Raw genomic sequence first — 16629 nt, forward strand, 5'->3', positions numbered from 1 at the left:
GATATACAGTGTATACAGATTAGGAAGGTGTTTTTAGTGATAGGGATTTCAGACATCCTTGGGTTTATTTTATACGCTGAGGTAACTTGGAGAGTTGAAGAAGTTTGCCTTCACGCAGGATAAGTAGCCGAAGAGTGTATGTTCAGATTTTTTTATGACATATTTACTGTATGATTTCCGGGATGGAAAGAGAGTCATCAGGGGTATAACTACGCCCATACTTTTGCTCATCTTGGTGATACTGTTGTCCTTTTTCAGTGTTTGACACTAATATCACGAACACAGACACTTGTGGGCAGACTTCCTTCTACTCAGTAAGGAATGCAAGCAACTGTAAACTTTTCCAATCTTACATTCTCTGTCTCCCGTACATCAACATGTCGAATTAGACAGTGATTATACTCGAATTCTAATTGCTTCTGACGATGGTATATAACACTCGGGATTGCTGGGTTTTTGGTCTTTTTCCATCGTACGGCTTTCTAGAGGACGCAACCATTCGAAATCGGGTCTGTTTTCGTCTTCAGGTGGTGCAGTGCGAGATACCTGCCACATTGGGTCCGTTACAAAAAGCTGGTGACTGAAGTTAACTCTTCCCTAAGGACCCAACAGCTCAGGTGTTTCGTTTTCGTACCCCTTCACCTGAGGGCGGAAACATATCGAATTTCCAAAACATTTTCTTTAGAATACCGGGCAAGGGACAAAGTCCAAAAACCGCAGTAATCCCGAATTTGAATACCATTTGAAATATATGATATATACATGATAGTGCTCTCGCTAAATATGGAATTCCATATCGATATAGAATACATGTACGTTCACATCGGATAATTTTGTAGGTTTAGTGCTCTTAATTACCAAATACCTAATCAAATTTAGTTCTAAACGCTCTTCTGGTGACTCTTGTCACATGTAGAGTGGTACGCATGACGAAAATAACAGGTTCCAGTTCGGATGATTGGATTTATTGGCACTTCGGTTACACTCTCTTTCTTAATTACAATTAATGCAACGCTATCGCAAATTTACATAATTTACAGTTCACCGTTGCACACACACTAGGACTGTCCGTCTTCACTAAACGTCTCTTGGCAACACAGAAATTAGCATTTCATATCGCTATGAAGTCTTGTTATTTCGTCTTCAATCAATCTGTACCCCTCTGTCCTACTCTGTACTAAATTAATCTTCATAATTCACTGAGGATACACTGCATTCTCGTCCTTGTACTTTCAACTGCTGAATCCTCATGGATTCTTAACTACGCTGCACTTTACTGCACTCTGCACTAATCTAAGCTACAACAGGTCTTTGTTATATAGGCTCTGCATGGACTACACAGAAAACAAGTCACGTGTTTCCTAGCCAGCGACTTCATTGGTGCGCTGACTGTTGCATAGCAACGAGCAATATCATTCGTTCACTGAAACATCTCCCATTATTGCATGTTGACCATGTTTACTGAACCGTTGCCTAGAAACGCTTTGAGCAAATCCGTTACAGTATTTATGTTAGACGTTATATTTTAGATGAAAATTATAGGCCTATTACTAATTGTTCTTGTAATTAAAAATTTTGAGAACAGTGACATTTTAAATGATATAATTTTGCCTTAACCTCAACTATGATTGCGACCATTAAACTCGTTTCTCTCCTTGTAATAACCAAGTGAAAAGTTTCTCCAAATTGCCTGCAGTGGATGGGCTTCCAGGCTTCAAAATAAATTAGAACAGCTTTTTGCTGTCAATGAATTACAGTACTCTAAACCTCCATCATGTCCTTTCGATTATTGATACCAGCCGAAGCACCTAGCACCTGAACTTGCTTCATTCAAGTGACAGTAACAGAACTGGTTCAGTCGGTCATCTGCTGCCTCATGGAGCCAGGCCATGCTGCTCACACATTGGCGTCTCATGCCTTCACATCTTCTCTAATTCATTTGCTGTAGTACATTTTGACAGGATCCTCAAAATTTATGGGTAAGGAATATCTTAATGCAGAAAGCTACTTGTTATGGAGGACATTCATGTCGTCATATTCCTACCGTGCTTCAGGTTACCTTATTATTTATTTACCCCAGTGTAATATATACAGTCCCCTTCCTCATTTGTGTTTTGTCTGCAGCCACTTCGTTCTAAGACCAATTACAATATTAATATCGAATCTCGGCGGTATTTAAGGTGACCATTTTGTAAGGCGATTTCCCAACAACGCTCTATGCCATACAGATAGATACTGTCGCGTGTTTGCTAGGTAACGTGACAAGAAATTTGTGCGGGTTCTCGGATTTGAACGAATACGTACTGGACACTGACTGTTTACGCTCACAGGTACAATTATTCCACTTATAACTCCTTTTAGACGTTTCTTATTCAATGTTACATCACCCGCGCGCCGCTAATCTCCATGAAGTGTCTTCTGCTCTACTCGGAGTTCAACTGTCCTTAGCTCACGTCGGACTCCAAACTCACTCCTGCTAAAGTCGAGTACAAATTCTCTTCTTCTAGCTGGATATGAATTGTTATATCTTGCATTCGGACTGAATAAGGAATACCTTGTAGAAGGGTTAATTTCACCCGCTGCTATGCAACGAACGTGGGAATACGTGTCTGCCTCAAAAAATTCGTTTGTAACGGCGCAAACTGCACTGTTAGACTTTCATTTACGGGGCAACGATTTCCTAGGCTTTGGTGCCTAGGAATTGCTAGCCGTTGACTAGTGATGGACGTCTTATAGTCTGACTTTCAGGTAGCACGTCACAATACGTATCCGAAATATACATGTTCAGCCAGTGTTTGTGCGTTTCATTTCATAACCTCGCAAACAGCTCCATTGTTTGATATTGAAGTAGACTTAAGAAACAGTTTTGGTGTTTGTAAATATTGACGAAGCTCCAAACTAACCGATATCCACGGGTTTAAGTACATGTGACTAGAACAAGACAGCATTGTACTGCATACGAAATAGGAAGGCAGAAAATTAGCATTCAAGACGATGTTTTGTCCGGCGTGGGTGTTGATTTGCATACTCCATAAAGACAAGACGAAGCCGCTTCTCTCTGTGGGCCTATTGTTATACAAGAATTCCTGTTTATCAAATTACTTGCGGAGTCAGTCATCTTTGGAATTTGGAATTTCGACAGAAAACTTCTTTTTTACAGTAGCCGTAGTAATTGAATCCAGGTGGCTGTACGAGTAGTTCGAAAACTGTTAGCCTGTTGTATTTGGAGAGCATGCACTGGGATACCTCAGTGGAAGAGACTATGTGCAGCACTTTACCTTATAAGAGAAAATAATAAAATGTTTTATTTTTATTATTATTATTATTATTACTCATGGAGCTGAGCCCTTCTTGAGAAGCCGACAATTGTGCAGCTACTGAAGAACTTTCCATCATTTTATAGAACCCGAAGGTTCATTATCGTGTTCACAAGAGCCCTCCACTTGTCCCCATCCTAACTCAGATCAGTCCAGTCCATACGGTCCCATCCTATCTGTGATCCGTTTTAATATTGTCCACCCACCTACGCCTAGATCTTCCCAGTGATCTCTCTCCTTCTTGCTTTCCCACCAATATCCTATATGCGTTCCTCTTCTCCTCCATTCGTGCTACATGCCATGCCCACCTAATCCTCCTTGACTTGATCATTCTAATTATACTTGGAGAAGAGTACAAGTTATGAAGCTCCTCATTATGCAGTTTTCTCCAACCTCCTGTCACTTCATCTCTCTTCGGTCCAAATATTCTCCTCAACACCCTCAGTCTATGTTCCTCCCTTAGTAAATAATAGTAATAAAATATTTTAGAGAAACGAATTTTGTAGACTTGAACTGGATCATGGAGAGATTCTGTGTTGATATTATTCAGAGTTTTAGGATTTTGTAACTTCATAACGTTTGTTGACCGCTTGAATAACTACCAGCTTCTCATGGAAAAGCTTGCACTGTGGCGGTTCTAGTTGTAGCGTTGAGGACAGTAGTGATCTGAGTGCTTGGAGCAACCATAAGTTCTCCTCCACATGTCAATTCTCAGTATTCAATGGTGTTTGTTTGTTTGTTAGCCGCTTAGTTAATAAATTTGTTTAACGTATTTGAATACATTCTGAAGTATTGCATATAGCAACCAGAAAAAAAATTCTATAATGATTTTTTATGTTTTTCCTCCCAAGTTCACTTTTTCTTTTGCTTCCAATAGGCGATTTAATATTGATCTGTTTAACTCTCATGTTTGATCATTGACTCAAAAAATAACACATAGAAACTTTCCAGTAACGTATCTACCTACTTACCTACCTACCACTCGGCGCTACAGCCCTGGGTGAGCCTTGGCCTCCTCTACAACCAGCCTCCACAACCATTGTGTGCTGACATAGGAAGGGACCCCACGTATGATGACCCGAGGCTGGCTGTTAGGTTTCTGAACGTAATTCTTTTTACAGGATGAGGTTGTTAGCCTCATGCCCAACCACCAACCTGGAGGACCAGGGTATCTCTCTTAGTCTGGACTCTACCCATTGACTTTCCGGTATGCGTGACCCTGCCGGTAGTTAAACTACCGCTGGCATAGCTCTCCAGGTCACAGGGTCACGCGAGCCCCACCACCACGACAGGGTGCAGACACCTTTACCAGTAACGTAGTACAAGAATAAAAACTTGAGAATGACAAATATTCCAAATGCAAGTACTGATTCGCCTACACGTATTGAGTAGTTCAGTAGTTTTCGATTGCGTTTGACGTCTCCGTAATGTTGAAAGACGCGCCCTAAATTCAATTTCTTCCTCTTAAATCGCTGCATTGGTGTCATTGCATAAACCTCATGTATGCGGATTACAGTAATCGAGTGTAAATATATGAGGTTAGAAGATTCAGGGGCGGCTCATACTCCGTGTAGAGACTGAGAAGAAAATAGTGCCGACATTTCGGAAGAAATTCTGATCTTACCTTCAGGGTAATGTAGTGTATGGCATTTTATGTGGGATATAACAGTTACGAACAGCAGCGTAAACATAAGACGCTGCAACTATGTTCTGACCATTTACACCTCGTACCTGTGGCTGTGTTCCTGTCTGTCATATCCACACATAAATTGTGCCACGATTTTAGAGCCTCTGTAGCCGAGAAACAACTGCCGCTGCTGTGTACCGGTTTATAGTATTTCCAGACACTTATTTTCTGTGCTTCAAATAAGTTAAGCAACACTGCATCGGTTCACTGTTTACGGAAACTGGCATCCATTCGAATTACTTGGTTTTCGCACATTGTCCATTATCCCCTATTCTGGAAAGTAGAAGACACAGCATTTCGGAAACTGGATCTGTATCCAAAACGCCACGTTTCTTAGTTTTCTTTTATTGCTAGTGGGGTGGGACTAAGACCCTTGTACTGCGGCCACTTCTGGCCTATTGTACCAGCCCCAGATGATAGGTGAGGGTGATTGTGGAGCAATTGGTGGAATGAAGATTGGCAGGGGACACCGAAGTACTCGGAGAAAACCTGCCCCAGCGCCACTTTGTCCAGCACAAATCCCACTTGAACATACCCGGGATCGAACCCGGGCCGCCGCGGTGGGAAGCCAGCGGCTAGCCGCTTGAGATATGGCGCGGCCTCGTTTCTTAGTTTCTAGAATACGGGACGATGGACAAAGTTCAAAACCCGAGTAATTCTTTAGTTTTCTGCACCATCGTCAGAACCCTTCAGACCCAACCTGACAGCAATTAATTTCTCGCTCGTGAGTAGTCCCGAGAACAACACAAGACGCTTTTCTCCGTCTCTCACGGCGAACATGTTGGCTTAAGCGGAAACACTTCTGACTTCTGTTCAGGAGGTGCCCAGTTCCAATCTCGACCGGAACACCAGCTATCCTGACTCAGATTTTCATGGTTTTCTTTAGATTCTCAGGCAAATGTTGGGGTAATATCTTAAAATTATGTCACAACCGCTGTCTTCCACATCCTTTGAATTAGTCATTCAATCTTTTACGTCATACACTGAAGCGTAGTGTCAGGCTCGTTAAATAAACTCCAGACATCCCTTTCTCCCCATGTTGTTCACCCAGTCTGTTCGTCCCAAACAGAAACAACAAACCCCATGGTTTTAGTCCACAAACGAACTATACCGACCGAGCGACCGCCGCTTGTCGGCGAAGTTAGTGCTACCTTTAGCGGATAGAAGGTGTCAAGTGGTCAGCGCAACGGATCCCCAAGGCCGTTAAACTCGGTTTTCTCTGCCGGAGCAACTATTTCCATGGTTCTTCTCACACTGCCTAATTTAATGCTAACCTGTGAGAGTTCACTGAAGCGTTAAGGACCTTCGTTGCTGAGCTGTTGTAATGAATTGGCATGAAATTAATGTAGTATTCAGAGCTTTACTCGGCGTAACTATCTTGACTTTCTTCCACCTTAGTTGCAGAACAGGAATCTAGACTTTGACCTTGGAGTAGAATTGTCGGCACCTTTTTACCTTTAGATGAGACCATGCTGTGCCCAACGGGCTCTAGACTCTGAAGACGGTATAGACTGGAGCACAGCATCATGGGAACGACTCATTTCATTTCGCTATCTCACAAGGTGAGCACAGCGCGAGTCCAAATCAGCGATGCTTTGCCTTCCCTTTCCTGAAGCTATGAAAGCAACGTTCCGTTTGCAACAAGGTCAAGACCAACTTGCTGCTGGCATGGTTCTGTTCTTACTGGGTCTTGTTACATGTTCACGCGGAAACCGGTTCACAGTTTGGATCTTACAGATTTACGGCTCTTCAGCCTCTCATGCTTGCTGCATTTAAATAAAATCCAAGTTTAATCCTCTTTGAGGCTGATTAATAGCAACGGATAATGCAGAAGTATACTCCAATCTGATGTACACATATTTTCCTAGCGTGGTATTTGCTATTTCCCTGCGGTCTAATGGTCAGGCTACAGATCTAGAGGTCCCGGATTCGATTCCCGGCCCTACCAGATTTTCTGAGGAATAGTGGGTCTGGAACGGCGTCCACTCAGCCTCCTGAGGATAATTGAGGAGGTATTTCAAGGGAATAGCGGCTCCGGTCTAGAAAACCGAAATTAACGGCCGTGGGGATTCGTTGCGCTGACCACGTGACACCCTCTATCCGCTAAAGTTGGCATTAACTTCGCCGACAAGCGGCGGTCGCTCGGTCGGTATAGTTCGCTTGTGGAGTACAGCTCACGGAGTTTTTTTTTTTNAGGCCTACCTCCCTGAGTGGGATTCGAACCCACGATCCCGGTTTCCAAGCGAGCGAAGACAGTGCATGCCTTAGACCGCTCGGCTACAGTGACCGGCTAGCTTAAGATTAACATAGCAGCACCTGTCGGGTACTGTTCGTGAAGCATTAACCTAGATAGTAGGAAGTGGGACTGAGGGAGACACTTCGAGACGTTTCCTTTTGGCAGTGAAGTTGCACGCTTTAAGTGCGTGTAATTACACAGACTGTATTAACGAATAGCTCTCTGCGACCTTGACTGGGCATTAATTAGCGTTAACAGTTTCTTTTGCGTCACGCTCCATTAATTTGTGCCTCCTTCGCCAATCACAAATGGGATAACTACAAAGGAAGATTATTTGATGGTCTGCATTAACTGTAAATAGTACGTAACGCCGAGTTCTAAACGATAACACAGTTATCTAAGACGAAAGGCGACCTCGAACATTTCCTTAGACATGGCTCTCTGTGTACCAGCCGGAGTTGAACGTTACATAGAAATGTTAAGTAACTGAAATAATGTTCAGAACTGTAATGTTTATTTTGGACTCTATCCATCATCTGCTATATATATGAAACAAGAAAACCACGACGTTTCGGAAACTGGATCTGTCTCCGTCCTCAGGTGGATGGGGCAAGTGTTTGAGACTAGTTCTTTCTAACGGGCCCAGCTGAGTAGGTCTATCTTGCCTCATCCACCTGAGGACGGAGACAGATCCAGTCCCCGAAACGTGGTTTTCTTGTTTGTATATATACCACGCTACGGATAGAGTCCGTAAAAAGCCTTATAGTTCTGTACAGCATACACGATCGTCAGAATCCTTTAAAGTCTATTTAACTAAAATAATAATCAGAAACTCGGTCGCATGCATTCCCATCGCCTTTTAAAGTTTATCCCGATGAAATTGATTTGTGGACACTCTTTCCTGTGCCCTTGCCCTCCCCGAGGCATTTTCAGATGTTCGTTCCATATTTTTTTTTAAATGGCACTACAACCCCAGTGGGCCTAAAGCTACCTCCATGAACGTCTTCGTTCACTTCGGTCTTTCTAGATCTTACGCATTCGGTAGGGCTCCTTGGGCGGGTGATCAGCTCGTCGCAAGGCCTCTACCTGTACATAAAGACAGAAAAACGCACACATACAAACTAAACATCCATGCCCTGAGTGGGATTCGAACCCACGATCCCGGCTTCCATGCGAGCGAAGACAGTACATGCCTTAGACCGCTCGGCTACTGTGACCGACGTTTGTTCCATATACTCTCTGCTAATTAATCTGCAATGGGGTGGATGTGGAATTCGAATCAGAAGGGATGACGTGAGTACAGGTTAGGTTAGGTGGAGACCTGTCTTGGGGAGCTGTCTTTTAGAGAAACGAGGGGATCTAGGAATAATATTGGGATGGTTGTTAGAGAAATCAAATCTGAGAATGGCAGGTGGTTGGAAATGGGTCAGAACTGTAAATAAATGGCAAATAAAAGGAAGAAAGGAGGTACATACTGAATAAAAAAAAAGGAAAAAGAAAAAGAGACTAAAATAAGAAATGAAAAGAAAGTAGAAAAGAGGAACGAAGAAGAGATTTGAGAAGACAGAGTGGATATATGAATGGTTCAAAAGAAGGGAGAAGGAATGGAAGAAATGCTGTATATAATGAAGGAAGGAAGGAGAAAGATAAGGAGATAAGATGAAAGGAAAACAAGCAAGTTAAGGAATGTAGGCTGAACTGCAGTATTGGCAATCACGGTGACAGTGAAGTCACCTGGTGTTCATAGTTTCGAAACAGTAATTGTGACGGCGCTAATGACTGCATCACGCCAGCCACAGTGCACGAACACAGTCGACAAGGACACCGAGTTTCCAGATGCATTATCTGCAGTTCTGCGCCCTTCTTTCGGCTTTGTTTCATCAGTATCTATACTGTACAACTTCGATAGGATGACTGGTGAATAATGAATTGGAAAGGACATGGAAGGAAGAGATCCTGCCCTAATCGAGACAGAATCCTTGTATTTGCCCGGACGCACTAGGAATACCCACAAAAAAGTTCTGCCGTCATAGCTGGTCCGGTCCGAAATTTGAACCGAGTACTTCCCGAATAAAAGTGTAGACCATTACCGCTACTAAACCAACCTGCTCCCGTGTGACACTGAATAATTATGGGTGTAAATTCCTTTGCTGACAAAACTGATCAACCGAAGAGGCACTGCTTTTCTTATACGCATAAATCATATCATTACGGTATAGCGTTAATGTAATCAATATCGAATATGTACTTACTCATACTTACTCATGGAGCTGAGCCCTTCTTGAAGAGCCGCCAATTCTGCAGCTACTCAAGAATTTCCCAGCATTTTATGGAACACGAAGGTTCATTACCGTGTTCACAAGAACCAGATAAATCTAGTTCATACCATCCCATCCTATCTCTCTGAGATCCATTTTAATATTGTCCACCAACCAACATCTTGGTCTTCTCAGTGGTCTCTTTCCTTCTGGCTTTCCCACCAATATCCTATATGCATTCCTCTTCTCTCCCATTCGTACTACATACCCTGCCCACCTCATCCTCCTTGATTTGATCATTCTAACTAGGAGAAGAGTACAAGTTATGAAGCTACCTATCGAGTATGTAAGGATTAAAATTTATAGATATTAGTGGTATATATAGATTTCTTTTGTCTTATGCCATGAGCATCTTCGATATAGTTCATGATGTTTGAGATTAGTTTCGTGTAAAGGTAGTCGTTATATCGTGCCAGAACAAACTAGAATTAACATTTTTTCGAAAATGTTACCAACTTTAATGACAAACATTCAAGTGGTTTCCAAAGTGCAACACTTGAGCCGCTGTCATTCATTGCATCCACTTCAGTGCACGAAATGCGTGAGTCGTTTCACAGAACGTTTACTTGTCCGTGATATTCAGCGCTAGTACTCGGGAGGTACCCGTTTTAATCTGCAGTGGGTCTTCACTTATCCTAAATATATTTTTGCGGGTTTCTTAGTTCTACAGGCGAATGCCGAGATGGTTTCATGGAGTAGGCCCATAAATCATCTTCATTGCCTTCCCATTCATGAATATTGCCCAAGGGACAGAGGCGATACGTTACTTCAGAAAGTCGGGCTTTTACCTGACTGCACGGAGTTCGATTCCCTTCATAGTCGCCACTGTGAGAACCTGAGATTCGACGTTGTTCTTTCAAATTTATGCACATCTAACACAAAGTTTAGCGAGCTAGTTCATTATTCTCCGTAATTTTCATTTTAACGCGCAAAAATGGACCCCATTTGGAAATCTTGCCCGTTTTTATAATGTATGGGGAACGCGGTAGCGTAGTTGGTTGAGACACTATGCTACAAATAAGAAGGTCGCTGGTTCGTTTCACATTGATTGTCTTGGATGTTTTCAATTGACCTAATCCTTCCAGCCGCGCTATGGCCGTGGGGTAAGGCTGACAACGTTACCGCCATCTGTGAATAGATTGTCTAGAAAATATGGGAGCCTCGACGTCTCACAACTCTATGGACTTGTAACAAGCCGTGGAGGTCCATAGTGTTGTGAGATGCCGAGGCTCCCATATTTGTTGTCAGCCTTACCCCCTGGCCCTCTTTTACCTCTTGGAAGATTCCTGATACTTATTTCTGTTAGAGGCCGAGTCGACCCCAGGGCTATAGTGCGGCTGGAAGGACTGGGTCAATTGAAAAAATCCAAGGCACCTTACCCCCACCTTATAAATACTTACAAAACGGCAGTGGTGACTGTAACATGGGCTGTAAAACTTGAGTAGATATAAACAAATACACATACAAATTCAGACACCAACATTGAATTTTCACTCTCTTCATGAATTTTGTATTTAAGAAGCTCATATCAGTTCATTTCCGCGATAACATATCTCTTTTCTGACGAGAGATGGCACCACATGTTTAACTGATCTTCTGAGACCTCTAATGAGTCCACACCCTGCTGCCTCATACGTAGTACTGGCGGTGAGGGGGCTGGATATGAGAGATGAATGAAGGAGTCAGATCGGTCCAGTTAGCTCAAGCTTTTCATTTTTATTTGTATTCGGGAATATCTTCATGCGGTCTTAACGATCTTCCTCAGTCCCTCTGTGTAAATGCCAGGATAGTAGCTCAAAATTATGCCACAAACACTTCCCCCACATCCCTTCCAATTCGGCCTTCACTAATCATCGTGCCATTCGACACTATGTAACCTGAGCTACTGAGAGCGTTGTCAGGTAAACTATAAATGAATGGAATAAATAAAAAAGGCGGCAGATCATATTTACAGTTATATTCATTCAGCCGCTATAGCTCAGTCGGTACAGCGACGGGCTACGGGGTGGACGGTCAGGGTTCGATTCCTGGCGGGGCAGAAAACATTCCCCCATACGTATTCATGGCGTAGTGCTTAAGTAATGAAAATCTCTTACCTTTTTACCTTTACGAAGAAGCATATACTGTAAACTTAAATTATAAACGGTTTATGTACTATACTAATTAATATATTTGATCAGTATGAATCACAACTTTACGTAACATAGGTCAGTTAATTACTCTGCTAAACATTGAGCCAGAATACGTGTCGGAATGGTAATACAGCTTCTTGCATTCTGTATTACGGCGCTGAATGGAAGTGAACGGTGAGCTTCACGTTCGAGCCGCTCTACCCCTGGAGAAGAGGCTCCGGTAACTATTGGGTAGGACCCTTAGTGGTCTACGGAACAGAGCTGGATGCTGTGGAGAAGAGAGAACTCTTCTTCTGTCAGAAATTGGGGTTCGATTCCCGGTTATCTTGTCTGTGTCCCAATCACAGTATTGACTGAGCTATAACGGTTCCGTATCATAGACATAGGATAACAGATTAAACTTAAATCCATCTAGTAATTTCAGAGATGTAACAGGCAGCCATATGAATTTAGTTAATTACTTTTGCGAAAGAAGGAAAAGTATGCTGACTGTGTAATTAAGTCGCTTCTGTGAACTTGTACTCGACACGGTGCTCTTGCTTGCAGGTTGCAGCTGGTCTAGTGGCGGCATTATGCAGTCTGCTACTCGCCTCCCGACATGTGGCCGCGACCGAGGATTCTTCTGCATCTGAAGATGAAGGAACTGGCCGCGATGGCAGTTACCATGGAAGTGGAAGCGGTGGAGATTCTGGAGATCTTGTACCACCCTCCCATTTGCATGGGGGTGTCAGTGATGGTGCAATTGGTGGAGGTTTACACACTGACCCGTGTGGGTTCTCAGCACCCTCAGATTCATATGGTCCTCCGCCATCTCAATCTTACGGACCTCCCCAACCTATTTCGCATGGCCCCCCATCCAACTCATATGGTCCTCCGCCATCTCACGGACCTCCTCCTCAATCCTATGGTCCTCCGCCATCTCAATCTTACGGACCTCCCCAACCTATTTCGCATGGCCCCCCATCCAACTCATATGGTCCTCCGCCATCTCACGGACCTCCTCCTCAATCCTATGGTCCTCCGCCATCTCAATCTTACGGACCTCCCCAACCTATTTCGCATGGCCCCCCATCCAACTCATATGGTCCTCCGCCATCTCACGGACCTCCTCCTCAATCCTATGGTCCTCCGCCATCTCAATCTTACGGACCTCCTCAAATTTATGGGCCACCGAAACCAAAACCAATTTATGGTCCCCCACGAGGACCTCCTAGTAGTTCATACGGACCGCCGACAATTGGCAGTGGTGGAGGTGGTGGAGGAAAGGATCATGTAGACGTGATCTACGCTCCACCTCCACCGGACCCTCCTCAGCCTCCTCCAGGATTGTATGCATCTTCCAAACCCTCGTCCGGAAAGCCGTCCTCATCGTATGGCCCTCCTAGTGGTGGTGGCAATTTGACACCACCAGGACCTTCTTATGGTCCCCCCTCATCAAGTTCATACAGACCACAGAAGCCGCCGAAACCAGTTTATGGACCGCCAAGTAAGTTCCAGTCCTCTTCGTTTTCGTTTGGATCGCATTCTTTTGATTCCTCAAAAGGACCGAAATCCATATATGGACCGCCCAAACCTTCATATGGTCCACCGCCTAAACCGGTGTACGGCCCACCTCCAAAGCCTGTTTACGGCGCACCACCCAAACCTGTGTACGGCCCGCCACCCAAACCTGCCTACGGCCCGCCACCCAAACCTGCCTACGGCCCGCCACCCAAACCTATCTACGGTCCGCCACCCAAACCTGTCTACGGCCCGCCACCCAAACCTGTCTACGGCCCACCACCCAAACCTGTCTACGGCCCACCACCCAAACCTGAATACGGCCCGCCGCCCATACCCAAGCCTGTCTATAGACCTCCTTCTCGACCCTCCTCTGCGTATGGTGCACCTCCTGCGCCCAGTGGTTCTTACGGGCCGCCTCCAGGTGTCGGAGCACCACCAACCCCTCCAGAAATCAAGTACGACGGATGGCAACCTATACCTGGCCTGGTTTCCAAGATTCCAAGTGATTCTTATGGTCCACCACCTAGTGGAGGAGCTCCGCCCGGTCCACCACTATCTCCCCCGAGTGGTTTAAATGGTGCCCCACCAAGTGACGAATATGGACCTCCACCCCCGCCAAGTAACTCATATGGTGCCCCGTCTGGAGGATTACCCAGTGACGAATATGGACCACCTCCAGCACCTGTAAGACTTCCGCCACCACGGCCACCGAGCACCTCTTATGGCACTCCTAGTGATGTCTATGGACCGCCGAGCTTCGGAGGACTGTCACCTCCTCCGAGCAGTTCATATGGCGCGCCATCAGGCGGAGGATCTGTAGGACAGTCTCTGATACCTTCTGGAGATTATGGAGCACCTCCAGTTGGAGATCTCGGACCACCAGCTGATCCAGGCAGCAGTTATGGGGTACCTTCTAGTGTGGGAGGATCACCGCATTCTCCAAGTGACCAATATGGTGCGCCACCCTCAGCACCAAGTGGCGCTTATATTCCACCAGAACAACCACTAATTACCCCTTCTTCACAGCCTCCAAGCAATGAATATGGTGCCCCTCCAGCATCGAACGTGGCAGTAGAAATAACAAAAAGTCAAGGTTTCGAACTTACCGTGCCTGGAATTTCTTCGACCCACACAAATATCATGCCCAAGGAACCAGTGAAGTTTCGAGAACCCGTGCCAGCGGGTTTGCTCACTTCCATTGGAGAGACTGTAGCCAACAACAACGCCTTTGGTATCAATCCTCCGAAAGGTCCCACGTATTTACCTCCACCAGTTCCGGATCCAGTCAACTCTCACAGTGATTCAGGCTCACCTCCCATCATTTATGGATCCCCCCAAGCTCTCTCATCCACTTTCTTTGGGTCAGGTTCCTCTTATCACGGTCTGTCCCCACCTCCTGCCCCAAGCAGTTTCTCGAGTTATTCTGGTGGTGGCTCTCAGACATTAGCTTTGTTTGGAGGAGCTCCTGTCGATACATACGGGGCTCCGACGTCACATTCGTCAGCAGGCAACAATTGTGGTGCAACAAGTTTCGTTCCATCCAGTGGGTTTGGTTCTCAGTCAGTGCCGTCTTCAGCATACGGCTCTCCACTTCATTCAAGCGGCAGTGTTGAGATAAGCAACAGTCTCTTAGGGTCATACCAGAACTATGGAGCTCCTCCACCATCCCAGTCTTACCGTGCACCAGATGGCAACTACCAGCCGTCAGCACCCCAAGTTATATATGGTTCTCCGGACCAGGCAGCTCTGCAGACCTCTTCAGTAAATGGTCAGTCATCATCTGACACAGACGGCGGTACACTCGCAGGCGGAAACGCTGTTGCAGAAGCACTCACTAGCAATGGTTTGCCTCTGGACTTGGACACGTTATTTCAATCACAACAAACTGCTTTATCAGCACCGGCCTCGCCACTACATCATGAAGAGCTCAGAACTCAAAGTGGAACTCGCGATTTTTCTATCCAAGGTTCTCAAGGAAGATACACACTTCAGATTCAACAAGCGGGGGCTGTGGGTGGTCTGGGCTCGGGTGAAGATATTCCACACGAGCAGGTTCTTTCAAATGGACTTCTACAGGATATTTTGGCCGCCATAGAACAACAACCTTCTCAGCAAACGTCAGAGTACGGTTCATCCAGTGACCTCCAGCAAGCGTCAGCAGGGTCCCTCATTGAGTATCAGCCCCCACCAGAAATAGAAGAGCAGGGCTCTGTGACCAAAGTAGTATCGGTCACTGTCTCTCCGGAGACTGGATCAGAGTCCAACTCGATAGTAAATTCTACGCAAGAGGCCGAAAGTATTGGTTCTCCTAGGTCAACACCTTTTTCGTTTAAGGATAATAAAATAGCACTGTACTTTAAACCGAAAGATTACAATCAGTCTATACCCGCTGCTGAAACTCAATCAAATTCAACACTTGGTGACAGTGACGGCTCAGTTGATAAAGGGTCGCGGGATTCAGACATTGTGGGATACACTGAACAATATGGAAGCATTGTAGCGTTCAGCGATCCTCACTCTAATTATGTGTATGGGGATTTGCCAGTGGCTGTTGAAGGTAGTGTCAACTCAAGCAGCCCTGTAAGTTCTGCGGCGACTACTCCGAACTCTGTCACATGAAAATAATGTAACTATATCTTGATCTTAATATGTGTTGTACCTTCGAAGTTTTGATCAAATACTTTATTGAATTATGCGTTCTCCAGAAGATTTCTAGCAGTTTGCAGTCTGGGAAAACGTTTACTGTTTTCTTGTTTATTGATGTGTGTTTGAATTGGACTCTGGGTTAATTTTGATACTGTATTTGATCATGTTAGTGCTCGGGTATATGGCCCCACTATCGTTCAGCTTTCAGAAATGAAACTCTAGTTCAAACACCTAGTTATGGCGCATGCTGCTTATGCCAAAGTCAGTGAACCGCATAAAATGGTTAGACATTTAGTACACTCACACTATGACTTCCACTGGTATAATTAATGAGTGATATGTTGAACACTCGAGAGATATAGAGCACATTGCCCTCGAAGGCTGGTCTTGTTATCCTCGGCGTTAATTGTAACTTTGTTATTGTACTATTTCTTCTCTAAACCCTGGTTATTCCGTTTTCCATATTTTGTACCATTTTTTTTTCCTTTGGCGCTACAGCCCCGATTTGAGCCTTGGCCTACCTCCATGAATCTCTTCGTTTCACTTCGGTTTACCAGATATTAAGGCGCGTCCACATTACTCGTGCTAATGTGACTCGCTATGCTCGCTGGTAATGAGGACGATATGACAAGTCACGAGACAAGCAAATTTTAAATTTGTAGTTTAAAAACTATAGCCAATAAATTAAAATACGACTACAGCCTATACACACTACGAGTAAATATACGGATCCTCACGCGCCGAAGCCTGGCGAGCAACTGAAGTAGTGTGGACGAAGATTTACGAGCAC

General features: G+C 44.8%; 1 protein-coding gene across 2 annotated transcripts in view; it reads left to right on the forward strand.

The window, feature by feature from the left end:
• Nucleotides 1–16382, forward strand: part of LOC111870340 (proline-rich extensin-like protein EPR1) — a 195027-nt gene extending 178645 nt beyond the window's left edge. For both annotated transcript variants that reach the window (XM_023862537.2, XM_033753840.1), the window contains one exon: nt 12237–16382. In XM_023862537.2, the coding sequence (XP_023718305.1) occupies nt 12237–15812 (3576 nt within the window). In that variant the 3' untranslated portion in view covers nt 15813–16382. The remainder of the gene's footprint in view (nt 1–12236) is intronic.
• The last annotated feature ends 247 nt before the right edge of the window (nt 16383–16629 follow it).

This window comes from Cryptotermes secundus, unplaced genomic scaffold (genome assembly GCF_002891405.2).
Source record: "Cryptotermes secundus unplaced genomic scaffold, Csec_1.0 scaffold1495, whole genome shotgun sequence".
NCBI classification, from domain to species: domain Eukaryota; kingdom Metazoa; phylum Arthropoda; class Insecta; order Blattodea; family Kalotermitidae; genus Cryptotermes; species Cryptotermes secundus.